We start from the raw sequence: 20,185 nt of genomic DNA, 5'->3' as shown, positions 1-20,185 counted from the left end.
GGATCTTCTCATACGTTAGTAAATTACTGCTCAAAGTTCTAAGCCAATCAATGATTACTTATTTTTTCCAAAGGGTAATAAATAAAAAAAATTCTTCATAATTTTTCCTACAATGTGTTCAAGTGGAAGTGGCTTTTCTTGTTTGAGAAGAGCTCATAAGGCTCGAACAGTTATCAAAATTATTTTGAAATGAAATGTTAGTCTTTTCTGTAGATTTCTATAATCTAAAGTCTGATAAACAAGTAATTTGACTAGTGGAAACAGTCAACATGAATGATTTTTTTTTTTTCTCCAGAAGAAGTGGTTTACTCATATCAAGATTTTGAACACTGGGGTATTTTTTAAAACCAGAAAATACGTTTTCTCTCATCTTTGGCCAAATGTGAAGGTAAGAGGAATTAATGACCTCAGCTAGTACAGTTGACATTTAAAACTGTGACTCAGGTTCTCCCACTCTCAAAAGAATATTGATAACTTTTGAACTCTGAAGCTAAAATGAAGACATGCTTCACTCTGCCTACGAGTCTCAAGTTTATGAACTCATTCACTTTAGTGTTCTTTCATTAAATCAAGCTTAAAGAAAGACGTTCAGAAAGGGGTTGAGAAAGGAAGAGAAATGAACAGTTAGGGGTCATAATTATTAGAGGTTAGGGGGCAGTGATGACTACGTATTTTGAAGTAGTCTTCAAGAGAAACAAGAAATAAAGGGAAGGGGTTAGGAAAAGGGAAGAGGGAAAGAATGAAGTTGATATAATTTGGATATCGTTTGATCCTTAGAGAAGAAACAGCCTCACTTAACAGTCAATTCACAATTATGTTTGTCTAGTAGAAATATATCTGGTTGAACACTTTGGAGAACAGATTGGTAATTTTGCCATTACACTAGACATTCACCCTTTCAAAGTAGACTAAGAGTAGGTCATTCCTTAGTGAATACCAGGCTGGAGAGCACTGCAGGGAGCTTGGCTAAGGTGAAAAGGGACTTTTTTGCTGAAGAGGCACAGCAGAATGGGATGGGATTAGAGAATGAAAATCTATTAGGAAAGATGAAAGGAAGGAATTCCTCAGTATTCACACTGACAGGCCTTCATATTGGTCCAGTGTGAGAAGGTCTTTTATACTGAGGTTTTAAAAAACTCTCTTCATTTTGTCCTGAAGGTAGAAGTGAAGAAGGACACTAGTTTCAGGCACCCAGGGTGGTGGAAAAGTTTATTCAACTGAGGCTTTCCATGCATTGGGTTGAAGAGCCGAGGGAAGCCGAAGACACTATCTGAAAGTATTTACTGTATAGGAAGACAGGATGCCTGATTTCTGAAGGTTCCTTGATGGCCTAACTGAAGAAGAAAGGCACCAAATCCTCACTTTAATAGGTGAATGGAGATCCTGAGGGCTGGATACCCAAGAGCCACCATTTTATGGATTCTTCAGACTAAAAAATGTCTCAGATAGATATTTCTGAGTTATACTTCTATTAGCCTCTGTGGATAAAGAGTTCTTCAAACTCTGGTTTTAGTTTAAAAAAAAAAAAGGAAAAAAGCTCCCAGGAAAATGAACACTGTATTGCCACACTGCCTCCAGGGAAAGATCGAAGACTAGTTAAAATAATTATAAGCATATTGGAAAAAGAAGTAGTAAAGAACCAGTATTAAGGGGAAAAGTAGGCAGTTCACTGTCTTATGCTTTTCAGAAGACTGGCCCTTTTGAATGCAGCCTGTTATTGTTGGTCAGATCATATAGCACTTAAGCAGCCCCTTGGTCATATTTTTAAAAGCAAGTATAGACAGTGACAGTCCTACAGGGGAAAATCACAGATACATTCATATGCACTTCTTTTGTTCTTCAGATATTGAGTGGGTCAGCTAAACAAGATCATTTTGAATATGAACCTCTTTGTATTAGTCACACCAACAAAGTTTCAAAAAAAGATTTCACTTTCCTACATTTGCTAAGTCTGAGCTTTAAAAAATTCTAAAATCCTCTAAAGACAAAATTGAAGCTGATAATATAAAAAGCAAATTAGAGCAGTAATGATTATTACTAAATGCACCAGATTAACTGCAGCAGGTTGGTGATGGGTGATATATGCAAAGACATAATATTTCAATCAACTCATGATCATAGGCAGATTCAAAAGTTAAAATGAATATAATGTGATATATATTTCAATATAAAATTGTTATATATAATGTGTATGTCCTAGGTTTCAGAAATACTGCAATGTAGTGTATTGTACTTAAGTAAGCATACCTAAATAGTAACTCATATTCTTTCACAAAGTCACTAGTACTGTTAATTAAAAGAAAAAAAAAAAAAAAACCAAAACGACTATTTTTTTTTCCAGTAAAAAGAAATACCTATGGTTACAGTCACAGACTTCTTTTGGATATAGAAAGACAATATACAATTTTAAAAAGTAATAACAACAGAGAAGTTGCAACTGTAAGTAGCCTTACTTAATACGGGAAGGGGAAAAGTCACCAAAATAGAAGAGGAAGGAAAATGTCCTCTGACTTCTGTAAAGCAGAAATAATCTACATGTCTTAAAAAATAACAAACCATCTAGTAAAAGAAGGGCATGGGAGTGAGAAAACTGAATCCTGAATTCCAGGTCACCAAGCCTTCAGAGTCCATTCACTCAGTACATTATACTAGAGTGGCATTCTACTTTAATGTTTGAGATGGGCAAGAGCTATCAATTCTTAGAGATTACCAAAAAATATGCCCCCCAATATTCTGTTGGTTTGCTAGACATGGTAAACAACTCACTCCTGGAAAGACTTTGGCAAAGGCCACATTGGTTTCAGGAGACACAGTTTGTGAATTATGATGATATCCTTTGCGTACAAGCAGAATTAGGAAGCTTTAGTTTGGGAATAAAATTTGTGTGTGTGTGTGTGTGTGTGTGTGTATGTGCACATGTGTGTGCACACTGGGTTGCATAGAGGAAAGGAATGAAGGCCTTAGAGCTATGGGATGGCTCAGGCCAAAGTTTGTGTGGGCTTTGCCTGCCTGGCATTGGTGCCCCCACCTCCAGGAGACCTGGGGAAGTGCCCTGGACTGCTGCTCCCTCTTGTCTGCTCACCAGTCAAAGACTTCTGTTCTACCTTCTTATGGAGGAAAACAGCCTGTCCCTGTGGGTTTGCTGTGGATTCAACAAGCTGCGTTTGTTTCTCCCAGTTCTGAAATATTACAAAAAGCAACAGAGTGGGCAGGTGACTGCTTCCTGGGAAGGCAGCCATGAGTCTTTAGCACAATGGTGGAAAGAGGCAACTGTATCTATGCACGAGGACCTCTGCCTGTGTGTGCTTCATTTGGGAGGCACACACACTCCCAGATGACAATAAGTATACACGCAAACACACACATGCACGTACATGTCAATAAATCCAACAGAACTGCAGAGTTTGTTAAATGCACTCTACTCCACATGAGCATATTCAAGTTTCTCATGAAAGGGATACACAGAAATTACTGATGGTTGGACTCCTTCAGATTGCCCTAAATTTCTCATCACAGATAGTGATGCATCCAACTAAGGCAACAAAGCAGAGCAGACATGTGCGATATGTCAGACCTTTGACTCCTAACCAGAAATTCAAAAATCTATCTTGTTGTCACTGGGCAACATGAATGTGGAACAGTTTTGTGCTGAGAGCAGCTCATACTGTGTGTGCACACGTATAAATAACGTACACTCAGTCATAGACATTTTGGACAGCAGCGGTGACATGCTGGATTGGTTAGGACTCTTTCATTACTAGAATCTACATATAAATTGCAATGATTTTGCTGGGTCATAACAACTGTTGCAACACTAGTAGAAACAGATGCCCCCAAGGTGGTTGTTGTTTTTTGTTTTCGCTTTCTCTCTCTTGGATGTATCAAAATCTCATTGAGGCATTTTGAATCAAAGAAATCTCTGAATTTGAAAAAGGGTTAGTAGGGACTTTTATACCCTCATTAAGCATTCCAGAAGCCTGGACTCTCAAGACTGTGGCTAGATTTTTCTCTGTAGAGTATCATCTGTAGATTATGATCTTTCACTGAAGACTTGAAACTTATGAGTTTGCATTTAAACAAAGAACCACCAGATAAAAGAGATGCTCTCTAAAACTGAGGGAAAAAAATTTACAGATATACACTGTATGGGGAAAGAAAGCTTTTTGCTGGGATTGTTCTCCTTGTTAAGGAAACGTTTAAAACTAGTATTCCCAGGCACCTGTGATTACATTTTATAGGATTCTATTTAGTAATATGATGTCTATTTTACATTCAGCCCCAACCTACGTCACTGAAATAGAATAGGAAATAGCAGCCACTATCTGAGAGTACCAGTTCTAGACAAGTTTGGTGCCTCCCCAAGAAGTCACTATTTCCATAGTCCTCAATCACACATGGGGCTTACTTTTGTGATAATGTAACTATTAAACAGCAAGAAATGCCTGTATCTTCAGAGCCTTCTCATTTCTGTATCATTTGTCCTCTTCCCAAGGCTTTCTGATTTAAGGCAATAATGCTATACAATAAGTAGCCTCTTGTGAAAACACCTAAATTGAGGTCACTTAAGATTAGATTTCAGTCTGAAAGTCTACAGTTTATGGAGCAACAGGTGGGGCCTTAGGAAACCACTGGAATGGCAGGTGTTTTAGTCAGTGCTGTGGAAAGATAATGTTTCTTGTTTCAACCCAGGCCATTTTTACGCCTCATTCAGTGAGGAGAAAATACATAGTTCTGAAAAAGAACCCACACTATGCAGCCCTCATTTTCTACCTCTTCACTCTAAAAAGCATGGAAACAAGCCCTACTATTCCATAATCATTCTCAGGGATCTGCTAATGTACACTGCTGACTGCTATACTCAGTGTTGAAGGAGAAAAAAAATCTTCAGAGACTTAGAAGAGTCTTTGAAGTATTTTGGTCAGGCTGATCATCTTGATACTCAGTGCTAGAAATGATGCTTTGGATTAGTAATGTTCACATTCTGAGTTTACAGGAACACTGAGTCACCACAGCCTTTTCTCTTGTAAAGGTTTAAGTGGCATCAGAAATAGCAACGCTCCACAGAAAGCCCTTGGGAATATGAAAATATTCTCTCTCAAGAGCAAGAGCTCTTCTATGCCCCTTTTCTGCCTCTATGTGCAGCCTGAGCACCAGGGTAGAGATAGCTTTGGAAAGTTTGCCCTATGTAATCTATTTCCTGGGTACCTAAGAGAACAACCGTTTTCTTCATGAAAACACAAAGAGGGGAAAGGAGCTGCTGCTGTTCCAGTGGGAAGTTATGTCTAGCCCCAGAAAGCCTGGTGGCTGGGTCAGCTCAAGTGCTCTCTTCATGCACTGCAGGCTCAGGAGGCATTGGGTTGCTTTGCTTTTTCTGTGGAATTAGGGAGCCTATTGAAATTCTAGTGCACCCTTCCTTTTGTTTGTCACCAAGTCACATGGTTCTGTCTTCAGTGTCCTATTTTTCTTTTTTTTTGTTTTTAATTTCTTTTTCTGAGGAAAAAAATTGGCCATTTAAATACAGTTCTTTTCTAGTGAGTAAAGAGGTTTCTCAGAGCCAGAAATCACTCAAAAGAGAGTCTGTCGACCCTACCCATGGAAAAACTCAGAGATTTCTCTAACTACTTCTTGCCAAACTTCCTAGTTTTGTGATTGGATGTTTCTTGGTTTAGCATTGTTTGGTGCTGAATACATTTTTGCAATTCTTTTGTTCTCTGCCCTAGAGCTTCCATTACCCTGGACTTCAACTCATTACCAAATTAAAGAATTCCTTTAGAAGATTTCTTTTAAGAGTCAGGTCACAACAGAAAGGGCACCATCCTGTTCTCCTAAATCTCAGGGGCATCTCAGGTTGTGTCTGCCCTTACGTTGCACTTTCCCTTTGTTACCTTTGGATGCAGCAGCACACTGGCTATAGCTGAGGCAGGCCTGATCTGATGATCTGATACCTTTTCCGCAGAATCATATATCCCCTGCTCTCAGCCCCAACTAATCAAATAACATCTTCTAGAACAACAGAGGAAGGCTCCAGAATGGGTGTTTATCCTGTGACTCCTGGGCAGATCTACCTTGTGCCCTGTTTTCGCAGGGGTCACGGGTGTTGGGAGTATTATGAAGGAGCTTCAACAAGGAAGCGATATAAGCCTTTATTATGCTTTCTCAGGAATCGAAGGGGTTTTATCAGGGGCATATCTCAGTTTTGACTTCTGTGCTGAGAAAAACCATTGAGTTTTGGGCATGGGCAGAGCATAGACTGCTGGTGTGCTTGTGTGAGGGAAGTACACGTAACTCAAGGCTTTAGGACTGAATGTGAAACAAACATACCTGGAGGAAAACTTTTCTCTTTTCATTATCTGAATTCACAAATTCTTACTGTTCATGGGTTGAAAAAGAGTATCTGGGGACCTTATAGAATATTTTGGTGATACAAAATAAAACTCCTAGGACTTTTAAACAAAGCAAACCCAAGTCTTTCAAGGCCAAGAGCTACTATGACTTCTAAGATGACTAGGAGCTAGAATATGAGCAGGAAATTATCCAGCACACTTAATCATGGTACAAATAGAGTCAAAGCATTAGGAATCTGGGAAGAGAACAGGCTATAAAACTGTTACTATGAGCTAAAGTTTACCGCTCAGTTAAAATATACAGGAAACCATTTTGATACAGAGATTTTCATTTCAGATTTTTTTTTTTTCTGCTTAGCTTATTTCTCAGATTTTCCCCATGTGTAGAGTTGTATCAGATCCATGTGTTCCAATTATTACTTTTTTTTAAGATTACATTTCACACATTTGGGGGCCTTTGTTGTACAAATATTGGCATTTAATAAGAAAAAATTGCCCATGATGCTGAGATAATACCAATGTTTTTAATGCTAGAAAATAATATTTTTTAATAAATTGTATCTAAAAATCTTGAGAAAAAAAATTTCTCCTTTGACTTTTTCTCCTTTCCCTTGTTTGGCAAATTCCATTTTAAAATTATAAATTGCTCAAAAATGTCCTTTCTAACTAGTTCTTCCTCGTACTCATCCTAAGAAGTCTTAAATCTGTAACAGCTGCTTTTATCTTATCTATCTTTTTTCTTGCTATTAAAAAGAAATTTTTTTAGCACTGATATCATCCTAGCATGAAGGTCTAAATGTAAGATGACTGTAGTACATGAACAAAAAAACCCCAAAACATTAAAAAGATCCACACTAATTCTCTGATTCTGAAGCAAAATATCTTTCCCTATTTCCAAAGATATTTGTGATTGTTTAATTTGAAAGTGAGAATTGACAATCTAAAAGCATCTCTATCCTTTTGAAACCGGTCCAGACTGGTTTACTTCCTAAAATGTGGGTCAGTTTAGAAAGTGGCCATTTGACAGGCCAGGAATATGGCAATAAACAACTACCTTTTGGCTCCTCTAGATTAGATCTCCCACTCCAATCCAACTTCCTCCTCTCTCCACAAAATAATCTGTCAGCTATTTTAGAATGTGACATGTTTGGGAAGGATAAATATGCAGTAGGAATATGTCCACTGCTATGCAAACCTGACTGGTCCATTTTGTCATGGACTACAATGATTATATCACCTTGTTAAGAATTCTTTAGGGATCCTCCTACTCTTTTTTTTTTTTTTTTTTTTAAGAGACACTTCCTTTACAGGGAAAGGATGATAGAATCCTTAGGGTTTCAAGTCACCTGCAGCTTTTTCTTTATCTTTTGTTCTATCAAAAGAAAAGGTGGATTCTAACCCAATTGCTTAGCATTTTACATGGCTAATCAGCATTAAGGCAAATGGGTCTCTCCCTCAGATTTGAGAAACAGATAGCTACATGTGGCCCATAATGGCACCTAAGATCAACTTTTCTGGAGGTATTAATGAAAATTCTTCCTACTTCGCTAAATTTGAACAAAGACACTTTCAAATCCACTATTGTTAAACAGTTAAAAATATTTTAAAGTGGCTTTTGGCCTTCTTTCATTTGTAACATGTATTGAGTGATTTCATGTCATTGCCTTCTAGCTTTAAGAGTTTTTTTTCTTAAGGTCAATCTTCTCTTTTTATTTTATGGGTGGAATCACTTGTTTTCCAAAATATCAAAACAATTCCATGACATAGTTAATTAACTAATGCTCCCTCTATTGGTGGTAATTGGAAATATTAGTCTTACAACACTGCTATTTTGAAAAGCAAAATTAGCAATAGAAAAACGAACTTACTTTATTTTGGAAGCTGTTCCTCACTAACTGTTAAAACAGGTCCGTTTTGGACACATAGTTATTGGTAGGACTCCTCTTAGAAATCATGATAGGTTATACTCAATAGTCATTTAACTACCCAAGTTTACATTAAAACTTGTAGCAAAATACCCACTTAATTCAGCACTGTGGGACCAAATCAAACTCACAAACACTTCAGTTACACTAACCTTACTAAGCGTCACAACGAACTTATGAAAAAGATCCAAGTTAACCAAATGTCTAAAATATATGAATAAAACCAATTTAGTCATTACAGAGTTGTTTGTGTTGGAAGATTTTCTCTCGTTTGCTGCACAGTTTTTGTAAATAAAATGCTGACAGGAAAATTAGAAGGAAAATTAAATTAAAATGCAATGTAATTTTGAAACTAAAATACTCTCTCCTTTCTTCTTTTTAAAACTGTAGTTGTTTGGTGTTTTGCTTTGTTTAAAGATTTGCTTTCCCCTAAGTGTGTTAAAATATGCCCAGAAATGAAATCACTTTGGGAGTTTTAGCTAGGTTTAAGAATTCCTATATTTGAGCTGGAATGCCTTCAGGACACTGTCTATAAAGAAAATATCTCTAAACACCTTCATCAGGACCGAGGAGAGAAATCCCAACTAGGGAGAGAGAGTGGCATCTGGTATGATGCAATAGATTGGTGGTCTTTTGAATGGTGGATGTTGGCATCTGGGAACTTTTTGTTAATTTCCCTAAAACCTTTCCAAGAAGCAAGGGTTAATTAGTCATCTAAAGAATGATCATCTGATTTAGCCCTCTTAACCATGGTGGAAACAGTCAGAAGGTGATATTTGAAAGAAAAAAAGTGATTTTGGCATCAATGCATCTTGATCTGTAACAGGCTTCTCATAATGACGCTCTTTGTAGTTGGGAAGGGTGAGGAGCTATGGCAGAGTTTTGTGAACTCCTCTTCCTGGCTGATCACAAAAGAAAAGACCCCATTTATCAAGACTTCTAGACTACTAGTGTTTCACCAAGGAAAAAAAGTAAAGTCAATAGAAATTCTAGAATTGTAAGATCTCAATGAAATTTTGGAGAAGCAAGCAATCTCTTTCTGAAAGATACAGTCTCTTCCATGAAAAAGAACAGAATTCTAGATGAATCAGTTGAAAAAATTATTCGGTGGGACAACTTAAGCTTGCTAAAGTCAAAGAACTACATATCAAAATACAAAGCAGCAATTCAAATTACAGCAGGGATGGGCTGGCCACAGAGGCCCTCATCAACCCAGGCAATACTTAAAATAATAAAAATTAAGAAAAATTAAAAAAAATATGAAGAAAATATCCTTCCTCTCTTTCAAATATAACTTTAGTTGCCTTTTATTCTTTCTATCTGGAAGCAGTATCGCTAACCTTAACAGTCTTGACTTACCAAAAAATATATATATGTGTGTGAAATAAAAGAGAAGGAATTGGTGGCAGTGTATGCAAAACCAAAATGAAAAAAAATTACCTTTAACAATTTCACTTTTTTTGTTTTTTTTTTTACACAAATACTGTTGTAAATATATTAAAAAAATCAGCATTCTATCTGGTAAACGTCACTTTTGCCCCTCTATAAAATTTTGAATTAAAAAAGCCTCAAGAACTTTTTATTGTTCCCCCCACCCTCCATTTCTCTTTCTTTTTCTCTTCCACAAGAATATATCTTGACACTTATTTTTTGCAAAGATTGTTGGAAATAATCCTTCTCTTGTACCTAAAAACATAGGTGCAAATTTCTGATATCTTTGTTTTATCTGCATTCCTGCCTTTCATGAAAGTCCCTCTTGATTGTGCTGAGGCTGTGGCTCAGCGAAGACACTGAATAAATACGATAGCCACTGTTGCTTGTTGCTTGTCCAAGTCTTCCTGGCTTCTGCTGCAAGGGGGGATATGGAGAAGGTGGGCCAGGGTGTGTGGACCCAGGCAGAATCTGGGGGAGAAGCCTGCCATTCGTCTTTCTTTCCCACACCACCGAACCCACTGCCCTTCCCACCCCCACAGCCCTTTTATGAAATCAGACAACGTGGTAGGCGGAAAACAGCAGGGCCTTTCCTCTGGATTTTCAACCAGAAGTGATATTCCACAGTTTTAACTGGTTACTGTGAAGTCCAAGCGGCCAGAATTGTGAAAATGTCCACTGAAACACTGCAAGCGGTGTACTTAAAGACAGTAGGCCTTTTAGATTTTGTTATATATTTTTTGTAGTGCTCTTCACAAGTGGAATTTTTTTTTTTTTTTTTACTTTTTTTTAAAAGATTTTTTTTTGTAAAGAAGGGTTGTATTTAGAGGCCAGTAGCTAGAGATCCAACCAGTGGACCTCTTGAAGCACTACCAGGCCTTAAGGCCACCATCCGAGGGAGACTGGGAAAACTATTATTCACCCAAGCCTCCAGAAATGTAATGTACCAGCAGGCAAAAAACAGTTCTTCATGTAGTACAAAATGAAACGAAACAAAAACAAAAACAGAAAGTAAAAATGAAACCAAAACATTTCTTAAATTCTAGTGCCATAGCTTTTTTGTTTGTTTTTTGTTGTTGTTTTCTTTTGTTCATAAGAAAGAGAGAAAGATACTACTTATCCGTCAGACACATGCATCCTCATGTGGTCGTTGAACTGCTCGATTTGGTCAAACTTTGCTGGACAGACGGAGCAGACGTAAGTCGTCCCCTCCGTGCAGGCCACCACGCCTGGGGGGCCAGCGCGGGCACCTGGGGGTGTGCCCGCAGGAGGGGTCCCATTGCTGGCACTGTGCAGGGCCACGTGTCGCTCCAGAAGGGTCTTGTGAGAGAACTTCTTTTTGCAGATGTAGCACTCGTAGGACTTCTCTCCCCGGTGGAGTCGCATGTGCACGTTGAGGGAGCTCTTCTGGGTGAAGCGCTTGTTGCAGATACTACACTGGTATGCCCGCACTCCTGTGTGTGTCACCATGTGCTTGATAAGGTAATCCTTTAAGGAGAAGGAGCGCCAACAGATGCTGCATTGGTGGGGCTTCTCACCTGTTGACGTAGGAAGAGACAGCAAGCAGGACAGAGCGAAACATAGCAAGGGACGGAGGATGAAGGACAGAAAAACAAGACAACAAAAAAGAAAAACAAAAAAATTAAACAAATAAAATCTGATCCCTTAATGGATCATCCTTGATTGGAAAAATCCAGGCCCTCCTAGCCTCTTGTGTGCAGGGAAATTTTGCTTTATGGTGATGCCAAGACAGTTTTGTTTTCCATTTCCCTACGCCATGAAATGGATCTCTTGGAAAGCTACCAGATATTCCCCACTAAAAGTCTTCAAAGGTCATTCTGTGGAAAAGGGAGGGCTACTTTTAAAGGGGGCCACTTTCGGTGATCTGATTCGGGGATTTAGTGTTTCCCATTAACATTATCAAACCAATGTAAGAAATAAGAGAGAAGAAAGATCTTTGGAGACATGGGGCGCTCTAGAATTCTTGATAACCAAGAACATTGGTCATATAGCTTGATTCCTTGGGGAAAGTTCCCACTTCTAGTAGTCTGTCTAATAAATACACCTATGTACTGATGGTGAGTTTGGAAAATATTTGCCAACATAGGAATAAGTCATTCTGAAGAGCTATACTTTCGAGTTTGTCTACTTTGGACATAAATCTTCCTGACAGGTAACTTAAGGGTTAATTGCCTGTTCTCTATTGACTGTACTGAGCTGGAGAGTGGCTTCAGCAGGTGTGGAGGCTGAGTAGAGTGTGGGCAACATGATGACATCAGACTCAAATGGTCCTGTTCAAATCTGGGCACCAACACACTACACACCATTCTGACAAATCACCAAATGCCTCTGAGGTATACAGTCTTACTTACCTCACTGTGCTGGTGTTGACATAAAATACATATGAAATCACTTTGCAGACCACCGAGAGCAGTGTGGGAATACATGCATGGTGTTCTTATTACAAGGCTACCTCCCACCCCCATTAAATGCTTCCATATGGTTTTTGAACTCTTGTGTCAGTTTTTAAAACAGTTTTCCTGCCTCCTCCTTTGTTCTCAGCCTGTTGGCAGAAGCCCTTCTTTCTCCTCAGTTTAGTGCTTTGGCTTGGCTTAGAAACCAAATGATCAAGTTTGTTACAAACAGTGAGGTAAGTAACAATACCCAGTCACTGAATGACCACATGAGGTATTCTTAAAGTCCATGGGCCTGTGACATCTCTTTAGATAATTACTTAAAGACTTGTTTTGTTTGTGTTGTTTGTTCTCAGCTCTGCTTCTGGCAGGTGAGATGAGCTGCATTAAAGTGTTTGGTCCATCTCTACCATCTCATTCCTGACCGCCCAGTGTAGGTACTCACCTCAGAGAAAAAAGTCCTTCTTCCACATATTCTTCCATGATCCAAACTAAAACCCAAAGCCTCTGAAACTCCTTAGGGTAATATTTCAACAACTGAACTATGCATCAGGGTAAGAAATCTTTTAAAATTTGAGCTAACTGCCATTTAAAATATATGCCTTGACTGTTTTTCCATTTTTCCCATTATCAGATAGAAGAGCTCTGATGTGTTATGGTAATAGCAGCAATAAAAACAATCACCATGCATTGAGTGCTTACTATGTGGCAGGGTTGGTATTAAGTGCTGCATGCTCATGATCCATTTTATGAAACTTTCTCTCATCAGGAAGATTCTTTTTTGTCGTGTTTTCAAACATAAACAGATAGGCTTTGAAGCATACTGACCAGACAGTATGATGCATAAGATCACAGGATTAGAAGAGAAGAATTTTACTTTCAGATTAAAACAGGAAAAGTTAGGGATGCCTCATTGCTAATAATCTCAATTTGCTGAAGACCTCAGTCTATGCATAGTGTTTATATTGGTACATTTTTTTTGAAGTAAGAGATTCCCTAAGAGAGACAGTCATGCATGTTTTTAGCTGAAACATTTCTATCAGCTGTAAACAGGCCTGGAATTCCGCTGGTCTTTGTATCCTCATGCTTTCAGAAAATTTATAGAGGCTATGATAGGCTGGCCAACTGTCATTTAAAACGTGTCCGCCTGTCACCTTTCATGGGACGCGTACCTTCCAGATGGTATTTTGGCTGCCAGGAAGTTGAAACTTCACCTATGTTAAAATGCTCTGCTGTTTGCGTGTTCTTCCTTGAGGCAAGGTCACTGATGAAGCCTTTTTATTTTCACACTCTCCTAATTTGTCTATAAATTGATTCTTCATGGTTGTCATGTTTCTCTCCATAGCATATATAGGCATGCATGTAGCATTGGTTCTACCATTAATTACCCATGTGACCCTGGGCTTTTTAAGTGTTTTCATCTCTCTGGGTTTGTTTCACCTTCCGTATGTGAAGAGTTGAACCAGGAGCTTGCTACATGGTCCTTTGTGGATTTAGTGGTCCTCAGCCCATGGTGGACCACAACTCCTGAAGATTCTAATCCTGGCTTTGTCAGTGAATGACGCGAAGGCAACCTGCTTAGTCACTGAACATATTCACAATCCCACATTTTAAATAAGACAAAGTATCCTGTTTCCGTCTCTGCCACAGAACAATGGTATGTTACTTAATAAGGAGAAATGTTTGCAAAGCACTTGGGAGCTCCTTAAAGGAAGGTACTCTCTATAATTATTCAGGTGCTGTGATGGTGGAGTGTAGGTATTTCAGGAACTGTCTTACTAAATGGGGTATATTTTCAGATTAGTGAGGTGCTCACAACTTTCATTGTGTATGTATAAATGTGAAATGGGTGACTACCCAGCAGTGATGAATTATTGTGTTTCAATAAACATTTTTTTCCCACTATTTTCTTGCATATTACTTACAGCAATCCCAAAATGGTTTTAGACATTATACACATAAAACGGATGAGATCTGTTGATTGTTGCTCTCCAAGTAAAGAAGGGAAAAGTGAAGATAAATGGTAAGAGATGGCTTTTCAGGTTTAAGCCTATGGTCAGGAATGGCAAGCCTGATTTGTCAGAAGGGGACACAAAGTAAAAAGTGGATACTTGAATTATAACATCAAGGGGAAGGTCATATAAGTTCCTTCACTTTAAAATGATCCATTTTGGGGCTATATAGATGTAGGAGTCAGATATGAATTCTATTTCCTTGGCTGAGTGGCTTGGGCATGTAATGTAACCTCTATAAGCCTCAGTTTCCTTATCTATAACTTGAGTATAATATAGTAAGTACCTGTCTCATGAAGGTGTTTTCAAAATTGAAGAGATAAAGCATTTAGTACAGAGTATGTGGTCATTTTAAGAAAAATTAAACTGTTCCATTCATCACGAAGGAACCAAGGATAAATGAAACCAACTGCAAAAGGATGTGGATGGCATACAGAAGCCAATCCTGAATTTTAAAAAAAATTTCAGATAATCAATAAAACCAGTGATTATATTGCAGCTATGTAATTCAGAGTTTAGGGTATAGCCTACTCTCTCAAATATATATGCAAAAGGCAAGAAGTGGTATATGGATAAAATGTCAGCACAGAGCACAGAGAATTTCCTAGGAAAGCAGGCACTGAGCACTAGAGGCACAGAAACCAAACAGCAAGGGAAGAAATTGAGGGGGAGGTGGTGTCCTTTACTGCTTGCCAAGGGTGTTGGGCATGGTAAAAGTATACATTTTTCTCAATTTTTCAATGCCTCCTCATCACCTTCTTCTCATGGACCAGCTCTGACACTTACTCTGCCATGACTGACAAGTGAAAAAAAAAGAGTAAGAAAGATACTGCTTAGGTTAGAAGATGCAAAGGGTTCTGCCTGTAGCTCACAAAGTTCAAGTAAAAGCCATCCTAATGGGTACAGACCCCCAATTTTGAATACCAACCTCTTGCTCTGGGAGCTCAGAACCCACTTATTCTACTGATTTTTCCCCCTCATTTTAACCAGGGCTTCTCCTGAGCTGTGAAAAGGACAATGAATGCTGTTATCAGGAGATTTTTCAGAAGCACTATTGCTACCTGACTCTCCTGTTCTCTCTGCCTTCCCATCATCTGCCCGAGCACAATGCCCTCCTCTTTCGTGAGTATAGTGACAGGTCAAAAAACCAAGGCAGGGTGCTTGATGAGACAGCAGGCAGCAAGGAAGCAGGAAAAAGAGGAGAAGGTGGGTAATGGAAGGTGGCCATGGGTGAGGAGAGCAGAAGGAATACTTGAAAGTGCAGGTCCTCTGAATGGGGAGCATTCAGACTGGACCAGAAAATGGGAAAGGTTCAGTATTAACAATGGAAGTGCGCTCAGATGGAATCAGATGGCGCTTTTACTGGCTGCAGAGTCTAGTGTCCATCCAGAGAAGTCTGGTTAAAGGGGGGCTCACACGCCTGAGATATCAGTGGTGTGACCGCCTGCCAGCCTTTCTGGTCTTTCCCTGGGGATGTGATCCTGTTGCCAGCTTGGACTGTGAGGCTGAGGGACTCCCTATTGGGAGCATGCTGCATTCACAAAATATCTGTGGCTTCAGTGACAACTAAGATATTTTAGTTTTAAGCAGAGCTTTGGAGAGTTCCACCCATGTAACCTGACTTTTCTTACAACTTTGTGACTAGAGTGGATATTAACATCCCCAGAAGATAGTATCTCCAATTAGAGAGTTGTACTAACATCTTGAAGGTCACCTAAGAAGTCAGTCACACCTGAGAATATACTACCAGTCCAACCAGATTATCTTCCTCTCCCGTTAACAATTCCTTGTTCTCTGGATTATGCTGCAAAATGTGTGATGTTACTATAACACATTAATGGCTGTGATAATTTTACAGGATTCATAATTAAGTGTTTTCATATAAATTATGTTATTTAATTCACAGAGCAACCATTTAAAGTAAATACTACAGATCTGAAAAACTGAGGCTCAGGTTGACTACAGAACTTACCCAAAGTCACTCAGTCAGAAAGTGGTAATATCATGGCTTTCTCACTCCAAGCCTTATACTTGTTCCTTTACACCCACTGGCTTGATATAATTAGTAGTCCAAGCTCCATATGAGGATTAACACATTATCTTGATATGACTGTTATAGCCCAATCACCAACATTGTTATGCTACCATAGTTACTATGTCTATTTACATTGAAATCATGGCTGAAATAGCTGACCTTCTCAAAGTAATACGCAAAATTATCATATGTGCAGAGGATACCAATGGGCTAAAAACAGTCACCAATGAATGGGCTGTTGATAATATGATTCAGAAAAGGCCAAAACATTTTATCTTTTGTGGGTGAAAAAAAAAGTGTGAACACAGATATGTGTACAATATATTCTCTAGCAAAACAAAAAAATTTAAAAGTCTTGCTGTGAAAAGAATGTATCTGTGTATAAGTTCCTTGAATTAAATTCTCCTGGAACGCATGTTCACATTTAAAATTTTCTTTTATTTATTTTATTTCGATAGGTTTTACAGACCAGGTGGTTCTTGGTGAATGTGCACATTCACCAAATGAATGAGCATATAAAAGTATAATATACATGTATATATATGTGTATGAAGGGTATGTCTGTGTGTGTGTGTTTCTGCTCTCACAGGGTTTACATTCTAATGTGAAGGTGTAAAGATAACACATGATAATATTAATAATACAAGTCAGTACTGCTAAGTATCAGAAGGGATACATTTGCCATGTAATTTGGAAGACTCAACTTACTTCTTATGTGTGAGTGGTTAGTTTCTGTGATACAATTCCACTACAAAATCAAGCTGTGATCTATAATTTTGATTTACTTTTCCTATTTTATTTATTTATTTTTTTGAGATGAAGTCTCACTCTGTTGCCCAGGCTGGAGTGCAGTGGCGTGGTCTCGGCTCATTGTAACCTCTGCCTCCCAGGTTTAAGTGATTCTCCTGCCTCAGCCTCCTGAGTAGCTGGGATTACAGGTGCCTGCCACCATGCCTGGCTAATTTTTTGTATTTTTAGTAGAGACATGGTTTCACCTTGTTGGCCAGGCTGGTCTTGAATTCCTGAACTCCTGATCTTGTGATCCGCCCGCCTCGGCCTCCCAAAGCAATGGGATTACAGGCGTGAGCTACCACGCCCAGCCTGATTTACTTTTTCTAAACAGATTCTTATTTGTGGAATTTTAAAGAATGATGTTATGTAACAAAAGCAATCTGATGCCATTCTTCTAATTACCTAGGCTCAGCCCTCTAAGGGATTGATTCTCAACTTCAGCATGAACCAGGACTTGTTACACAGACTGTTGGGATCCATCACCTGAGTGATTGACTCAGGACATCCAGGGTGAGGGTGAAAGAGGGGGAACATAATTTGCATGCTGCTAGTGCGGGGATCACACTGTTCCAGGGTTATCGTTGAATTTTCCCTATTGCTTGCCTTTCACATCCATGTTGACACCAAGGCTTATTCTTCTTATATTCTCTATCTTTCCCTTTCATTTCCATTCCATTATTGACTTCTGTTTTTTCTCTTGATGGAAGGGGGCAGACAGGAGGACTGCTTTGTTCCCTGACAGGATGGTTTGTTTTTTTCTTGAATTCTGTTGCTTCCAAACATGCTCTTAATTCTTAGTTTCCTTTCTCACAACTTTTATGAAGCTGCATTAAGTGAATGAAAGAAATTTCTAGAGGTAATGAAGTCCTACTGTGGTTTGTTTAGCAGTTGATAAAGAGTATTTAGATGAGGAATTTTATTTTACTCTTATAAAAATTGTTAAGAAATAAAAATATCCTTGTTATGAAGAATATTCAAGAGAAAGCCAAGGAGTATAACATAGTTTCAGCATTTAAATTCCGAAGAGGAAGGGCACATATCAAATGTGTATTATTCAAAGACAAGAAACAGAGCAAAGAAACTCAGTGTCTCCTGGGTGGTAGGGGCAAAAAGTAATAATGATGAGGATTTTTTTTTTTTTAATTAAGTAACACTTTGCCTCTTCTGAAAAACTCTCACATGGATCATACGTTTAAAACTCCTCAAAAGGCAGAAAAAAAATCATTTCTATTTTAAACTCAAAGAAACTGAGGGTTATGAAATCAACTGACTCATTGAAGGACACATAGCCCTTTAGAAGAAACAAAACCGGATCCAAATCATCTAATCCCAATACAATAATCTTTCATTTATGCCTCCACTTAAAATTTCTGTGTTATATTCACTATGAAATATGATTTATAATTAAAGCTTCCTTGATTCTTAAAGGTAGAGCCTAGCTCCAAAATCAATATGACATGCTACATCTTTGTCTCAAATATTTGTTATTATTCTTTTTTGAGACAGAGTCCTGCTGTGTTGCCTGGGGTGGAGTGCATTGGTGTGATCTCCGCTCACTGCAGCCTCTGCCTCCTGGGCTCAAGTGATCTTCCCACTTCAGCCTCCCAAGTAGCTGGAACTATAGGCATGCAGCACCATGCCTGGCTAATTTTTATAGTTTTTGTAGAGCTGGGGTCTTGCCAAGTTGTCCAGGCTGGTCTCAAACTCTTGGGCTCAAGTGATCCTCCCACCATTTCCTCCCAAAGTGCTAGGATTACAGGCATGAGCCACCATGCCTGGCTTCAAACACTTTCTTTCAATAATGTGGAATATTAACATAGAGCACTACAAAATTGTAATTAGAATCTGAATCTTAGAATTGATTCTCTTCAGGTTTTTTCTTTTTTTAAGAGATGGGTACCCAGGTTGGCCTCTAAAATCCTGGGCCCACGAGACCTTCCTGCCTCAGTTTCCTGAGTATCTGGGACCATAGTTGTGTATCATCACACACAACTTATCTCTGCAGTTGTTGAGAGCAAGTACCATCTATATTAAACTTTGGAGATACTGAATTGCTAAACCAGTCACTCTGCAGATCTATTGGTTTGCATAGTAGCTGTGATGGAGAAAACCCAAATTTGTTATTTATTTTTAACTTTGTCAAGCTTTATTTCTTTTTAGGATCCTTTTGGTTAGAATATGGGTGGGAACACTGAGTCCAAACCTACTCTTGGAAATATCTCCGTGCTCTCTAGAATCTTTCTATACTAACATTTGGACATTTTGCTCTGAATTTTTATCACTTCCACTAGGCTCTTGGAAAGTTGTGAGGCTCCTCTTTTTTTTAAAATGTTTTCCCCAGACATTGTAAAGAACTTTGTTTGGAAATGTGAGCTACAATGAATTCAGGTCTTGAATTATTTCCACATGTTCCAGCTGTCATGCCTTTTGAAAATCTAGACCAATTGTTCTAAAAATTTGTTAGGTTAGGGGCCCCTTCAGTTAGATAAAAGTCTGGAAAGACAGGATTTCCAAACTGCCACTGCCAAATAATTCTGGAATAAAAGGGAAGAGCATTACTTCTTTTAAACTGGGTGCCTGATTGATAGATGATTTTCAGATGGGGCTATATTATACACACCATTACAACAACATTCATAACTTACCGAAGATGCTCAGAATTTACTAGAGAACTGAAGTCCACACTTTAAGCATAACTCAGATTTATAAAATAACTCTACCTATAGCTTTTGCATCTATAATGTCTGAGTGTACAAATCCTTTGCTGGTTTTCTCATGCCCAAATCTAGTTATCTTGGTTAACCAGAGAATCCTTTGGTGAATCCATTGGAGAAATGTATTTATACATCAAGAAGATACTTTTTGGTAGTACACTGAAAATTTTACATTACAAATTTAAAGCCTTATTTCACTATGTGATCTAATAGAATGTGTGAATTTTATATCTGATAGGTCTACTTGAAGAGATGTACAGAGGGGAGAGTAGGTATGCTTATGGATCCAAGAACAGCAAAGTCAACTTTGGCTAAGGAGACACTTTCACAAATGGTCCTTCCTATATCCCTTCTGAGGATCCTTTTTAATGCCTTATAAATCAGCTATCTGGCGGAGGAAAGGATACACACTATGTGATAGCACTCTACAAATCATAAGTTGCTCAAAATAAACACATTACTATTTGATTAATTCACCTAATAATGGTGATACCCATACCACATGAAAAATTTCTGGT

The 20,185-nt window shown here is 38.4% G+C and overlaps 1 protein-coding gene across 16 annotated transcripts in view; it reads right to left on the bottom strand.

Moving 5' to 3' along the window:
* Nucleotides 1-1,767: 1,767 nt before the first annotated feature.
* Nucleotides 1,768-20,185, bottom strand: part of ZBTB20 (zinc finger and BTB domain containing 20) — a 796,445-nt gene continuing 778,027 nt past the window's right edge. For all 16 annotated transcript variants that reach the window (XM_032299329.1, XM_032299328.1, XM_032299331.1 and 13 more), the window contains one exon: nucleotides 1,768-11,238. In XM_032299329.1, coding sequence (XP_032155220.1) covers nucleotides 10,817-11,238 — 422 coding nt within the window. In that variant the 3' untranslated portion in view covers nucleotides 1,768-10,816. The remainder of the gene's footprint in view (nucleotides 11,239-20,185) is intronic.

Source organism: Sapajus apella, unplaced genomic scaffold (assembly GCF_009761245.1).
Source record: "Sapajus apella isolate SASKATOON/1434 unplaced genomic scaffold, GSC_monkey_1.0 scaffold40, whole genome shotgun sequence".
Classification (NCBI taxonomy): domain Eukaryota; kingdom Metazoa; phylum Chordata; class Mammalia; order Primates; family Cebidae; genus Sapajus; species Sapajus apella.
The sequence above is the reverse complement of the archived record's forward strand: the minus strand, read 5'-3'. Positions and strand labels throughout refer to the sequence as shown.